Source organism: Rhyacophila brunnea, unplaced genomic scaffold (assembly GCF_057557595.1).
Source record: "Rhyacophila brunnea isolate RB1 unplaced genomic scaffold, BYU_Rbru_1.0 scaffold_3, whole genome shotgun sequence".
NCBI classification, from domain to species: domain Eukaryota; kingdom Metazoa; phylum Arthropoda; class Insecta; order Trichoptera; family Rhyacophilidae; genus Rhyacophila; species Rhyacophila brunnea.
This window is the reverse complement of record NW_028232965.1, coordinates 35,053,104-35,066,761: the sequence shown is the minus strand read 5'-3', so window position 1 is coordinate 35,066,761 and position 13,658 is coordinate 35,053,104. Positions and strand designations below refer to the sequence as shown.

At 33.0% G+C, this 13,658-nt stretch overlaps 1 protein-coding gene across 1 annotated transcript; it reads right to left on the bottom strand.

Annotated features, from left to right (window-relative positions):
- Window positions 1-6: 6 nt before the first annotated feature.
- On the bottom strand, window positions 7-13,220 carry LOC147068267 (pickpocket protein 28-like). Its single transcript, XM_085952648.1, has 14 exons — window positions 13,020-13,220; window positions 12,269-12,398; window positions 11,390-11,502; window positions 10,919-11,039; window positions 9,813-9,964; window positions 8,934-9,045; window positions 5,171-5,267; window positions 4,690-4,829; window positions 4,348-4,478; window positions 4,202-4,261; window positions 1,933-2,164; window positions 997-1,083; window positions 599-772; window positions 7-112 (listed from the first exon to the last, which is right to left on the bottom strand). Exons 8-14 carry the CDS (start codon window positions 4,731-4,733, stop codon window positions 7-9), a joined length of 834 nt encoding a protein of 277 aa, XP_085808774.1. The 5' UTR covers window positions 4,734-4,829; window positions 5,171-5,267; window positions 8,934-9,045; window positions 9,813-9,964; window positions 10,919-11,039; window positions 11,390-11,502; window positions 12,269-12,398; window positions 13,020-13,220.
- Between the last annotated feature and the right edge of the window lie 438 nt (window positions 13,221-13,658).

Genomic DNA, 13,658 nt, shown 5'->3' with positions numbered 1-13,658 from the left:
AGAAGGCTAAGTTACTGGATGTACGCCTTCACTCAAAGTTACGTGATGTTCTGTTAATTTCGTTGCATTTTTTTTCTTTTTGGAAAATCGCTTCCGTAAATTACAGCAGGCTCTGAAAATATAAATAATAATAACTTTAATAAAATATCTGTTGTGGTCTGTCAATATTTGGTTTCATCGGGAATTCCATCAAGTCCACCTCTTGGTATCCGTCGCCAAGATAGCAAGCGACCTAATGGTATTACGATGATTCCGTGGAGGGATGGGATACGCATGGTTTGGGATGCCACTGTGGCGTATAGTCGTGGTATCTCACTTGAATAAATCAGTTGAATCGTCAGGTTCAGCAACTCTTTTAGCTGAACCTAGCAAGGCCAAACAATATGACTGTATGTCATCAAATTATAATGTATGTCCCCTGATAATACAGATGAGTGCCGTTCAACGGAGTACCTGAGACAGCATATGTAACTCTAATTTTCTATTTAATCCTACTAGGTACCTATATAGTACTAAATATGATTTTAAAACCGTTCATAAGGAATTCAACAATTTTGAAAAAGTATTTGCAAGGAGATCAAAAATATATTCAACCTACCTTAAAGTCAAAAAATAAAATATTTCGATCAAACTAAGTACTGAAAATCCAAGACAGAGTCCAAGTAAGCCTCCGCAGTTCGCAAGGAAATCAAACTGCCCATACAATTCCGAGCGAATTGACATTATAAACTCAGGTTCTTTGAAGAAAATTGACACAGAAGACAGCTGCATACTGAAATAATAACCAAATCACAGAAATAATGTATCCACTTAAAATGGTTTAAGCATAGAATTTTATTTCATTCATCTACATACATCAAACCTAACGATACCATCATTTCATCGTAAACGAAACTAGTTGCAAATTCCAAAATTTATTCATGAACTACATGAAGATGTTGACATGTTCAGTGGTGTTTTCTTTTTAGCAATAAAATATCAAATCTCCATGCCTACCTATTTGGATTTCTCGACGTCTTTTCATTGTATGTTATATTATTTTTTTTGCAAAAGTCTCTTTTTTGTTTTCCATATGGACTGAACCTGCAATAAAATAAAATTGTAAGCAAATTTAGTGGATACCTTGTAACCTTTTGATGTCATTCATCTGCATTTTTTAATTTTTATGTCGATTTGGCATAATGTTTGTTGACAACTATTTTGATTTTCGTTCATCAAGTACAAGATTATATTTAATTATTCCAAAGAAATACGAGACATAAGCATTTCAAAATAATAAGTCATAATTATTGTCAAAAGAAAAATGATTGGAAAAAATATTACTCGGGAATTTCGTTCCAAACTGATGGCCTTTTCTCCCGAGGTTTATACCGACGTTTTCTTTCTCAGATAGTATTTTGGGCGTAATATATTTTATAGTACACAATTCGCGGCCCCAAAATAAATTATGGTACAAATACCTACGATAATGTATACTTTGGTTGTCAACAATGTATTATGTATAAAGGCAGTTGATTTGTAAGCATTCTGGTGCAATATTCTAGTGTTTCTATGGAAAATTTCAAATTGTCAAAAACGCCAGATTTAACGCCATACGCCAGATATGTATTTTACTTTTGTAGATAGATGGATATTTAAAAACGCAAATCTATCAAGTTGGAGTAGAGTACGTCCGAAAGACTGCGAATTTGGTAGCTTGATGGTCTATTTTCACTCTACAGAGAGATTTTCAAGCGCTAGAAGTAATTCACTGGAGAAGGAAAGGAGATGACCGAGGAGACCCGAGGAGTATGTTTTAAGTGGCCAAGTCTCACCTCGAACTATAGTGTCAGAGAATTGTAAGTGTACAAAAATACCCAACATTTTAATGAGGTATTTATTTAATAATATGAGTTTGTTGAACGCATCATTACAACTATATTTGCCTCTCACTTATTTATCAGCGCTGGAAAATTCATCATCTCCATTTCTTCAAAATATTCTTTCCAATCAAGGTCACTTTGTGATGTCTCGACTTCGTAGAGGATCGATGTACATCCAGGAAGACAATTGCAAGTGGATGCAATTTTATTTTTCGCTTTTCGGACAGTTTTTTCTTCTTCAGTCTCTGTGCGATTTTTTTGTATGTTCATTTTATCTCTCATGTCTTTCATCATCAATTCTTCTGCAATGAATATAAATAAACAAGCTATGCGAGAGAAAACAGTAACACCTACAGAGTGTTATTATTCCTGAAGATCTTGTGTAACCCGGTTTAAAAAAATATAATATCTTTTAAATTTAATTATTTTCGTATATCCGTGTTTGCAAATATTACATTTTCGAAATGTATAGAATGCATCTGCGTCGATAATTGATGACACAATAATTTTGTTTTATCACAAATGAATAAAAGAAATATTTCTTTTCTATTTGGATACTATATAATATATTCAAGTATCTTGAGATCCGTCACTTGAGTTTTTCTAGTTTGCCATTATGTACTTAAGTGCTGCGGCCCTATCACTTATTACCAATTTTGGCTGCCTAGTATTTTAAAGTTGACCCTAAGCGAGCCTATTATTACTCAGAAATCATGAAAGGATTTTACGAGTAATGTATATAGGTATTATTATATTATAGGCATTAACTATACTATACTATTACTTTTTCGACTACGGTATCCATAATATGGTGGCAGAAACTTATTTATTGCTCTGAGACAGAAATACATTTAAAACGTTCAGTTTGCCACTATTTCAAGTTTTTTTTTATAAATAAAAATATATACTTAACGTATACCGAATATGAGGTTAATTTCACTATTTTTAAATATATACATATTATAACAGAGAATTAACAGCAGGTGATGATTTACTATTGGGGGATATATTCGCACAATATAAAAGAAGAAGGGCCGACAACACTGATAAAGATAAAATTCATATCGGAAATGGATGGTTTTCACAAATGATCGACAACAGCTCTCAAATAGTAGATTTTCACTATGGAAAGAAATAGTGCTCACACGTCAAAAAATTATTGTAACACTAAAAAATTAATACATGTATCAATGGAAAAAGCATTTTTCTCTTCTTTCCATTTAAATTAATTAAAATAATACATAGTTTAACGTGGCTATACAGCTATACTTAATAGTATAGAAGATAATATTATATTCAAATATTATATTATGCTATAGAAGTAAGTCTATGAAGAAACTCATTCAAAAGAAATGATCAATTTGATGAAATGTTATACTTATTATACTTGACTTTGGGTATTCCTTTATAGTTTTGGGGCTCATTTACATTACGCATCATCCCCTTCGTCTCTGTTTCAGATCTCTGTTAAAGGTTTCTCTGAATTTACGTGTGCGATTTTAATCTGGGTCTTGAGGAGACCCGTCCGGGTCTTGAGGAGACTCGGGGTGAGGTTTTCTTGTCCTCTCTAGTGCAAGGGGTGTTGTTTTAATAAGGATTTCAGATAAAAGAGAAAATTTTTATCTAAAAATTTTTAGTAATTCTTCCAATCATTCGCGCTCGAGCCGCCGCCCGGACCGCCGCCACCGTCGTCCGCATCTTTCACCCATCAGCCGATAACCCCCCGTTGAGAACCCTCTGGCATTTTAACATTCTTGTCGACTTCGAGGGAGGAGGAGTTTGAATTTAGCTTCAGAACGTTGTTCCAGACATCATGGTATACTTATTATATAGATTTAGCATACTGTATAAATGGTATTTTGTGTGTCTTCACAAATATTGTATTGTCATTTTTAAGTTTAACTAGGCAAAAACCATAATGCATCAGCATCAGCAATAAATCATAATGGATCGCACTGTTTATTATTTCATGGCTATTTTTTACATATAAATAATGTCAAATATTGAAATAAGATACAATAATTATCATCAATTCATATTCTCATATTTGAGCGAAAATGTATACAGTAATGTTATACTTTATTTGAGAGATAGCTGATCATGGTGACATTACCAACGAGTAAAGATTGTTTCGCTTTGTGAAATTCCTCCTTTTTCTATATGATTGGTTGCCAAAACTAAATTTACTTATATTTAAATAAAATTTGATTCATTACTATTGTTTAGTATTAATTAGTTTATGTGAAAATTATTTTCTAAATGTGTGAATATTTTTTGTTGGTCTGAATTTTAACTAACGCGATGTGCGAATATTTACCACCCTTTACTATTTTATTTACCTTGTACACTTTGAGCACAATCATGTTTACCAATCGCACAAATTGGTGTATGTGAATCTCCTGAAAAGAAAAAATATATAATACATATATATATTATTATATATAATTTAACATATTAATACAATATAAGGTTAATATTCACTTACGTGGCATGAAAAATGATACACATCCACACAGGTAGGCAGTATAGTTCGAAAAACATTCTAAAATACAATTATCTCTTGTATAATGATTAAAATATTTTAGTTTTCGTTCGTAAGGAAAGAAACACATCCTCCTGTAACCATAAGCATAATATACATAATATTAAAAAAAAAACAATTATTGTATCGAAAATAAGATAAAAACTATTAATAGTTATTAATAAGTATTCTTTTCTACACTTTCAAGAAAACTAAGCTACAATTATTTAAAGTAGAATAAACTGTCGCTAGTAGAGAAGAATATTAGTTGGACAATTAAAAAAAAAAAAGAAATAACAATCATACTTTGCTGGATCATAGTGTATCAAGGCATCTGACGTGGTCATCATATTGGGTTTCACGGAAATTAGGACATTTTGATTGTGAGGAACAAAGACGTAGTTTTGTGATACCCTTGGTATTTCGGCCGGTGTATGCAGTGAGACCTGTTGAGATAAGTGAATAATGAAAAAGTCTACTTTGTGTACGATCAAACGTAGGGATCCTTCCAATGATTAGTGATTTAATTTATATGCCTAATATAATAATATTATCTGACGCCTTGAAATATATCCTTGTTCAAAATGTAAAATCATCTTTTAAATATCGTGACAATTTAAATAAATTAAATAAATTAATACGAACACCTTCGTATAATCCCAGGATCCCGGAATCCCGCGATTAAAAAAATGACAATCCCATTTTATTAGAATTTTAAATTCTGTTAGGAATTATTTTAGAAGATTATTTATTTTACATATACCTATATGAATAATAATAGGCATACTTAACTTGAAGCCTTGGTATGGCCCTTTACAAATATAGTCACGGTCATCTTTGTGAGATGAGAGTACAATTGTGAGACCTTCACTTGCACCTGAGCCCTGCATAAATGAATACAATAATAGGTAAGTATATACGAGGGTGGGTCAATAAGTCCTTAGAAAAGCCGACAAGTGGCGCGACTAGTACTGTAAGCGGTTTGTTTTCATGCAGCGGCACTACCGATTCAGTATGCTGCGAAGTTTCAATCAGATTGGTCGGGTTGTTGTGTGTTTTTCGTACATTTAAAAAAAAAATTTGCTTGTGGAAAATGGAAAAATGGAAAATGGAGAAAATTGAGTTTAGAGCTGTTATTAAACATTTTAATATACAAGGGTTAACAGCAAAGGAAATAAAAAATGAGTTGGATTTAGTTCACGGCATATCTGCTCCTTCACTTGCAACTATTTATAACTGGTTAAATGAATTTAAACGTGGTCGTACATCAACAAAGGATGAACCACGCTCAGGACGTCCTGTAGAGGTGACTACACCAGAAATGATCAATAAAATCCACGTTATGGTGTTAAGTGACCGAAGATTAAAGTTGAGTGAGATAATTGAGGTTACAGGGATCTCAAAAGGTAGCGTCATTTCTATTTTACATGACAAATTGGGCATGAAAAATATTTCTGCAAGATGGGTGCCGCGTTTGCTCACAGTCGACAATAAACGCAATAGGGTGGTGGCCTCTAAAGCCCTGTTGTCGCGCATTCAACGCAATCCGGATGAATTTTTTCGTCGTTTTGTGACTGTAGATGAAACATGGATACACCACTATACTCCCGAGACGAAAGAACAGTCAAAGCAGTGGATTGCGAAGACAAACCATGTCCAAAGAAGGCGAAAACCGTAAAATCAGCTGGTAAGGTTATGGCTACTGTATTTTGGGATGCACGAGAAATTATTTTCGTTGACTATTTGGAAAAAGGAAAAACAATAACAGAGGATTATTATGCATCTTTATTGGACCAGCTAAAAAACGAAATTGAAGAAAAATGGCCTCATTTAAACAGGAAAAAAATCCTCTTTCATCAGGACAATGCCCGTGTTCACACATGTATACGATCAATGGCTAAAATTGAAGAATTGAAGTTCGAATTGGTCGACCACCCACCGTATTCGCCAGATTTAGCCCCCAGTGACTTTTTCCTTTTCCCAAACTTAAAAAAATGGCTAAGTGGACAACGTTTTTTTTCAAATGAAGGAGTCATCGATCGGACAAATGCTTATTTTGAGGACCTTCCGAAAACTTATTTTTCTGACGGTTTAAAAAAAATTGAGAAACGTCTAACCAAGTGTATTGAGCTCCAAGGAGATTATGTTGAGAAAAAAAAAAATACAAAAATAAAAACTGTTTTAATGCTTTTTTCTAAGGAATTATTGACCCACCCTCGTAATATCTTTTATATATTAAACAATTTATTTATAATATCCCTATTAAATATGTTTTAATAGAGACTGACAATAATTATAACGTTGCGAGGGTTTGGAGAACTAATAGCTAGTAATACACCGGCAATACTCAGGCATTGGCGACTCTCGTGGTGCAGTGTGTAAGGCGCTGGCCTTCCGCCCGAGAGTTCTGGGTTCGATTCCCGGTGAAAACACAATATTTATGTGTTTTTCTCAAAGCCTGGATGTCTGTAATTGTTCAAAATTACTGACAACCATCTTGTACGAAAAAGAAAGGACATGGTTATTAATAATTCTAAAAAAAAATACTCAGGCATTATGATACAGTAGTTGTCGGATAGACTAGTGATAGCCCACAACATTGTCCGCGTGAAATATGGATATACAAAAGGAAACATATAAATAGAATGAAGAAACAGACTGATTCGATGTGTTTTCCCGATATGTCAGTGATGCGTAGAAGGGTGAAAACAAATAAGTTTGACTGACAATGTTTAGTGTACACTATTTATTATATGTAAAATCTTAACAGCCTACCTCTATCTCTTGCCAATGAGATATGCAATGGTTGGATCTAGGCGCCATTGCTTTATTAAACCTTCACATTTCTAAAAATATCCAATGATTCGACACACTCGACTGAGAACTTCACTGAGCCCGTGCGATAGACACATGTCTCTTTTTTATTTTATTTATTAAAGAAACAAACAGTTACCTTTTGATTACAATAATATGTTTAAAAATAGAATAGTGAAAAGTCATTGAAACCAGCAAAGTTTCCATTCTCTTTACTGCTCTTTACCCGCGCATCTACGAGTGCAGCTTCACTGAACTGTTCCGGGTAGTAGACGACAAAGCGAAGATCGCCTTGATGGTGGCCGACCTCCGCGCGGGGATGGCACAATAAGAAAAAGACCCGCACCTCGTGTCACCACTCCACTACTGCTATCTGACCACTTTACCTACGCGTGGTGAAGTTTTCCAAATGCGTTATCTATATATATATATAAATTTATGTTTGTTTGTCTGTCTGTCTGTCTGTCACGTATGCGTTCCTATACCATTCATCCGATTGCAATGAAACTTTGGTGAATTGTTGTGTGCACACCCGCGGAGGTTTTTAAATAAGAAAAACCATCTTCCTCTTCTTCTTCATTCTATCTTCTTTTATTCGTATGGTTCCTATACCATTCATCCGATTGCGATGAAACTTTGGTGAGTTGTTGTGTGCACACCCGCAAAGGTTTCTGAATTAGTACAACCATATTCTTCTTCTTCTATTCGTATGCGTTCCTATAGGTACCATTCATCCGATCGCAATGAAACGTTGGTGAGTTGTTGTGCGCACGCCCGAAAAGGTTTCCGAATTAGTATAACAACCTTCTTCTTCTTCTTCATCATTCTATCTTTTTTTATTTGTATGGTTCTTATACCATTCATCCGATTGCGATGAAACTTTCGTCAGTTGTTGTGCGCACACCCGAAAAGGTTTATGAATTAGTACAACCATCTTCTTTTTCTTCTTCATCATTATATATTCTTTTATTCGTACGGTTCCTATACCATTCACCCGATTGCGATGAAACTTTGGTGAGTTATTGTGTGCACACCTGCAAAGGTTTCTGAATTAGAGAAACCACCTTCTTCTTCTTCTATTCGTATACGTTCCTATACTATTCATCCAATTGTAATAAACGTTGGTCAGTTGTTGTTGTACCGCACACCCGTGAAGTTTTCTGAATTAGTGCAACCTTCTTCTTCTTCTTCTATTCGTATGCGTTCCTATACCAAATTTGGAAAATCCATGCTTCTCACATGGACAGCTGTATGTGGCCTGCTCACGCGTTGGAAAATTTACTGATTTATTCGTGTATGCGCCAGACGGAAAAACAAAAAATAGTGTGTACCTATCCAAAAACACTTCAATAAACAGAATTAAAACACAAACACTTTATTTCTTTGAGTGGCATTGCAACGCATGCCGGGTACTCGCTAGTTATCGATAAGTTTTATGTCAGTACTTTAGAACCTTTTGAGTTATCAAGATTAAACTTTATTAAATTCGTATTAACAATATGGTAGGTATTTAGTTGTGAAAGTTTGATTAGTATTGATCTAGTAGTTCTTTTTTTTTCAAAAATTGATTGTCACCATTTAAAGAACTGAATTTAACTCGTAAAACATGCACATTTTATGTATTTTTTCTGAATTCTATTTTTATTTTTTAATTTAAAAAAGTGTTTTTAGATACGTGATTGTTATTTAAATTTAAAAATTTCAATAAAATGTACTAAATTTCAACAAATCCTTACAGGGCCTCTCACGGGATAGACATCAATGGGTAAATTTACGGGATAGCCTTCGTGTAAATTCCACCCAGTAGACATTTTTCCATTTTTGACATAGAGGTATTCTTCATGCATTCTGCAAAATATAAGCAATTTTAAAATAATAGTTTAACATTTTATTAATCAATTATGTAACAGGTAAAAAATAATGATGGGTAAAATATCTGGCGAACAATGCCGGCGATTTCCTTCGTATTATATTCTATTGTTTTTGGTTGCTATGGTTTCCTTTTCCAATTTTCCGCCTATCGCCGGTGTTGCCATCTCTGCTGCCATACAATGAAAAATGCGTAGGTATCTGAAAAGCCGATATTAATTTCCCACTAGGTATATAATAAATTCATAAATCATTAAACTGTCGCATTAAATAGTACGAATGGTTGTTTAAAGTTAAGGTTCAAGCATTTCACTAATTTTCATAAAAAAAAAAACTAAAGTGGTATTCTGACTCAGCGTATTGATTTCCATAGCCACGCGTATTTTTAACAAACAGAAATTCTCTCCAGCATTTTTTGATAGATAAATATCGTATGGTTCCATCATGTATATTATATGCAGAGCTCGAAATGGATCGGAGCTGACCGAAACACAGCTCCTATTCGTGAAATCCTTGAGACTATCGCTACGTCTCGTGGATAATTTATAAATTCCGGTACGTGAAATTATTAAGAAAATACTAAATTCATTTAGATTACATTTTTTATAGAATTTGATATTAAATGCATGGTAAGCAAATGCCGGAAAAATCGAACACGTTGTAAATATTTTATTTAGAGCGCTGATTATATGAAATATATTTGACTAACATACGTACCTATTCTGTTATCTGCCATTATTACTTACATTTCTTTTTTAAACATTTCTTCACCATCCAATACATTAAATGTATAACAAACACCCTCTTCAGTTATAATTTTATGGAAATATTTATTACAATCATATAGTTTGGATTTCCAATTACAGTTCATCAAAAGGTCATCTAAATTGTATCCAACCTAAAATATATACGTTATACGTATTAATTATGTATTATATAAAAAACACTAAAATTTTTTTGAATGTATAAATATATTTTATTTCAGTTTTCATCAAAACAACCGACATCAAAATAACCCCAATCAAAACCACATCGAAAGAACTATATCTCACACCATTAGAATACTGATAATATTATATCAACAAAAATCGATGACTACATTATTCAGTGGCGTAGATTCTCTAGAAATGAATAAACCAATCTCATTTGTTGAGAAAAAAAATATTTCATTCGAGAAACGGAAAAAGCCGATAAATCACATTTTATAGTCACCTACGGTGATTTTGCTATTATTATGACTTTTGATAGTATCTTGTATTCGCCACTAGAGGTGCTAGTATTGTGACCAGCCATCTCACTTATTTGATGTGATAGCTAACCCCAAACTATCTTATTTCTTATATCGCAAATTCCTCATTTACTAATGATTGTTTATCTCTCTAAAAATCAGTGACACCATGGCCCCGAATTCTGAAGCGGTCCCCCAGGCCAGGTCTTTCCAACTCTGCAGTAGCGTTTCCCAAATTCTTCAAATGAATTATCATTTAAGTATATTAATCATCATACCACATCAAATTGCTTGCCCAAAACCACAATTTTTTTTAAATATTAAAAATTTTATGTAAAATAATGCCGCAGGTGACTTTTTTACTACTATAGCAAATTAATAATGAGAGTTTATCTCACTTAGCTAGTCGACCCGCCATGCCAGGTCCTCCTATGACCGGGTCCTCAAGCTAGAGCCTTGTCAGCCTCCCTTGTGGGGACCACGACTGCACTACATACTTGGAATTACTTATAACCTGGCCACATAACATAAGTTTTTTAATAGTGATGAGAACTATTTCGACTGGGCTATTTTGTAAGCCCCTAACATTTTATTTACTAGAGATGACAAATAACTAGTACTTACATCTTGCATCATCTCGAGAGTGCTCTTGTCGGTGGTTTTTTTCATGTTACTATAGAATTTAAAGGTATTATACCTATAATGGGACTCACAAAGTAATGCAATTGCATCATAGTATTTTTTTCTGAAATAATAGTATAAAAGAAATGTATATATTAATCGAAGATATTGTAGGATAATCTTCACCATTTTTGGCATTAAGGCAAGCGAACAACGTCTTATATTTATGAATCGTAATCTATTTTGCAACACTGTACCATGTGAGAATGGTGGCAAAGACTGCCTGTTAGAGGTGATTCTGTGATTGGTAAAAAAGGTGCACAACCAAACAGTCACACTTACAGGACTAAATAAACATAAATGTCTATATTATTTATAGATGTTGCTAAAAAGGGTTTGTTTATTTGTTACATGAATATAATATGTATATATAAAATGATCAAATTAAAATAATGCTTATACATAACTCCTTACTCCGTTTCTGTGATGTTCTTTCCCTTTCTATGTTTGTGATAAATATCTGTATAATTGAAAATAGTTTTAAGAGACTTGGTCTGTGAGCATATTGTAACAGCTGGGAATGGTATCTAAAATAAAATTATATCAATTCAATTCTAATTATTACAATGTCATATATCTATTACTAAAATTTGTACATATATGTACTCGTTTTATTTTCATATTATTTTGCTATACTTCATGTATATTTATTTTAAAATAAATATACACCTGTTTCAACGATTATGGTATTATATTTAACTGAGATAAGTATAAGCACACATTGATGTTATAATCATGGCCCCCACACCCTGAAAAGTGTATTTTTAGCAATTTTTAGTATTTTATAATACATCCACTTGAATTATTGAAACATTACATGTTTTAAAACCATAATCAACATTAACATTTAAAGTAAATTAGCGCAAATTAGGGTCAATTTATGTTGTTTTATCTCACTTATCCGGTTGACTCACCACACCGGGCCCCTCCTTAGCTCGCCCCTCCTCCCGGCTAGAGCCCTGTCAACCCCCTTGTGGGGGGCATGATTATAATAATACATTAACCAGCTTACCAATTACTACATACAATATATTATGAAGCATTTGTTAATGTTTATGTAAATTATGAAAATTAAAAGGACCTTTCATTTTATTATCATCCTACCTCTACCAGTCATAATAAGAATATGTTCATCGTTAATGAATTTAACATTCAATTCAAATATCTTTATCTTATAAATTTAATTCTAATCAAAAGTCTCTCTGAAATTCCAGTGTTTACTTATAACTAGGTTCATTCTTCATCTGTCCGTCAGGATTTTTATATAATACAATAAAACAGTGGTAAATTTACCTGCCAAACAGCTGTAGACGATTCAGCAAAATTTACAATCACAGGCATGTTCTGCCATTTGATCCAGATTTGGAAAATTAAAAATACGCAAACTGCCAAACATAAAGTGAACATTACTGCCCACCATATTCTATAATAGAGAAAAATAAATTTTACGATAAACACGTCGGACAGAACGATGTGTCGTTTTCAGAGCATATGATGTTGATTATTGAAGAAAAATAGTACCTATCCTCTATAATGTTAACACATAAAGCATTTACAGGACATCAAATATATATATACTTCAAATTACATTTGCCTGCATTAGAAATTGAAATAAATAATCCATATAAAATATGCTGATAGATACGAGTTATCATCATCTAAATAATGCATATAAAATAATACTTTAATGTTTCTAGGTTCTTTACTAAATTTTCTTTTATCAAAAATTATGTTTCCTAGTATGTATTTTTTTAAATGATCTGCTCTAGTGTTTGTAACAACTACATAAATAGTTACCAACTTTAATTTTCATTATTGATCTTGAGGAAATAGAGCGGTGGGTTAAAATACCACAAATTATATGGGAGTCATTAACTCTACATACTAAATCAATACTTTGGATGTGATTTGCCAACCACGGGAATCCGAGACCCACGGATTCAAAAGTGCCATCCGACTAACTACAATTAAATATTATATATTAGTTACATTACTTCTGATTCGTTATATTTTTTAATACATTTTCTGAATAAAATTATATTACCTTTCCGTCATCGGTCGTTCGTCTTCTCCTATATATTGTAAACCATGAAGACTTGTGTTTGAAGTGAACTCCTTGAAATATTTAGAACATATTTTCCTCTTCGTCACCTTTCTCGAACGTGTCATTTCTTGGTTATGTTGCTCTTCGTCCATCATTGCAGATTTTCCGCACACGTCATATTTTTTTGGTTTCCCATTTTTCCTTCATGAAACACGCCATGTACATTGTATATAGGTTAATCATCGGATGTAAACAAACAATGAATTAAATTTTCAAAGACTAATATATTTATTCTGAAGGATATTCTCTGACCATATAACTCAGTGTTTTCCAAACCAATTTGTCGCGGCCCCTTGGGGGGCCCATAGGGCTTCGAAATATGTCAGTATAACTACAAATATTTATTTATGAATATATCTAATGATTATATATTATGTATATATTTAAAAACGTGTCATTACTCATAATACAAAATAAGCACAGGTTATGCTTTTCAACGGAGACTTTGGAAGATTTCTTGCGAATAAGGTACCATTTCTACCATTAAACCGACATTGAGTTATGTAAAAATATTTAATATCGCATTCCGGGCCCATATAATCTTCGGATCACACATAGTCTTAAAAAATCCGGGCGCTT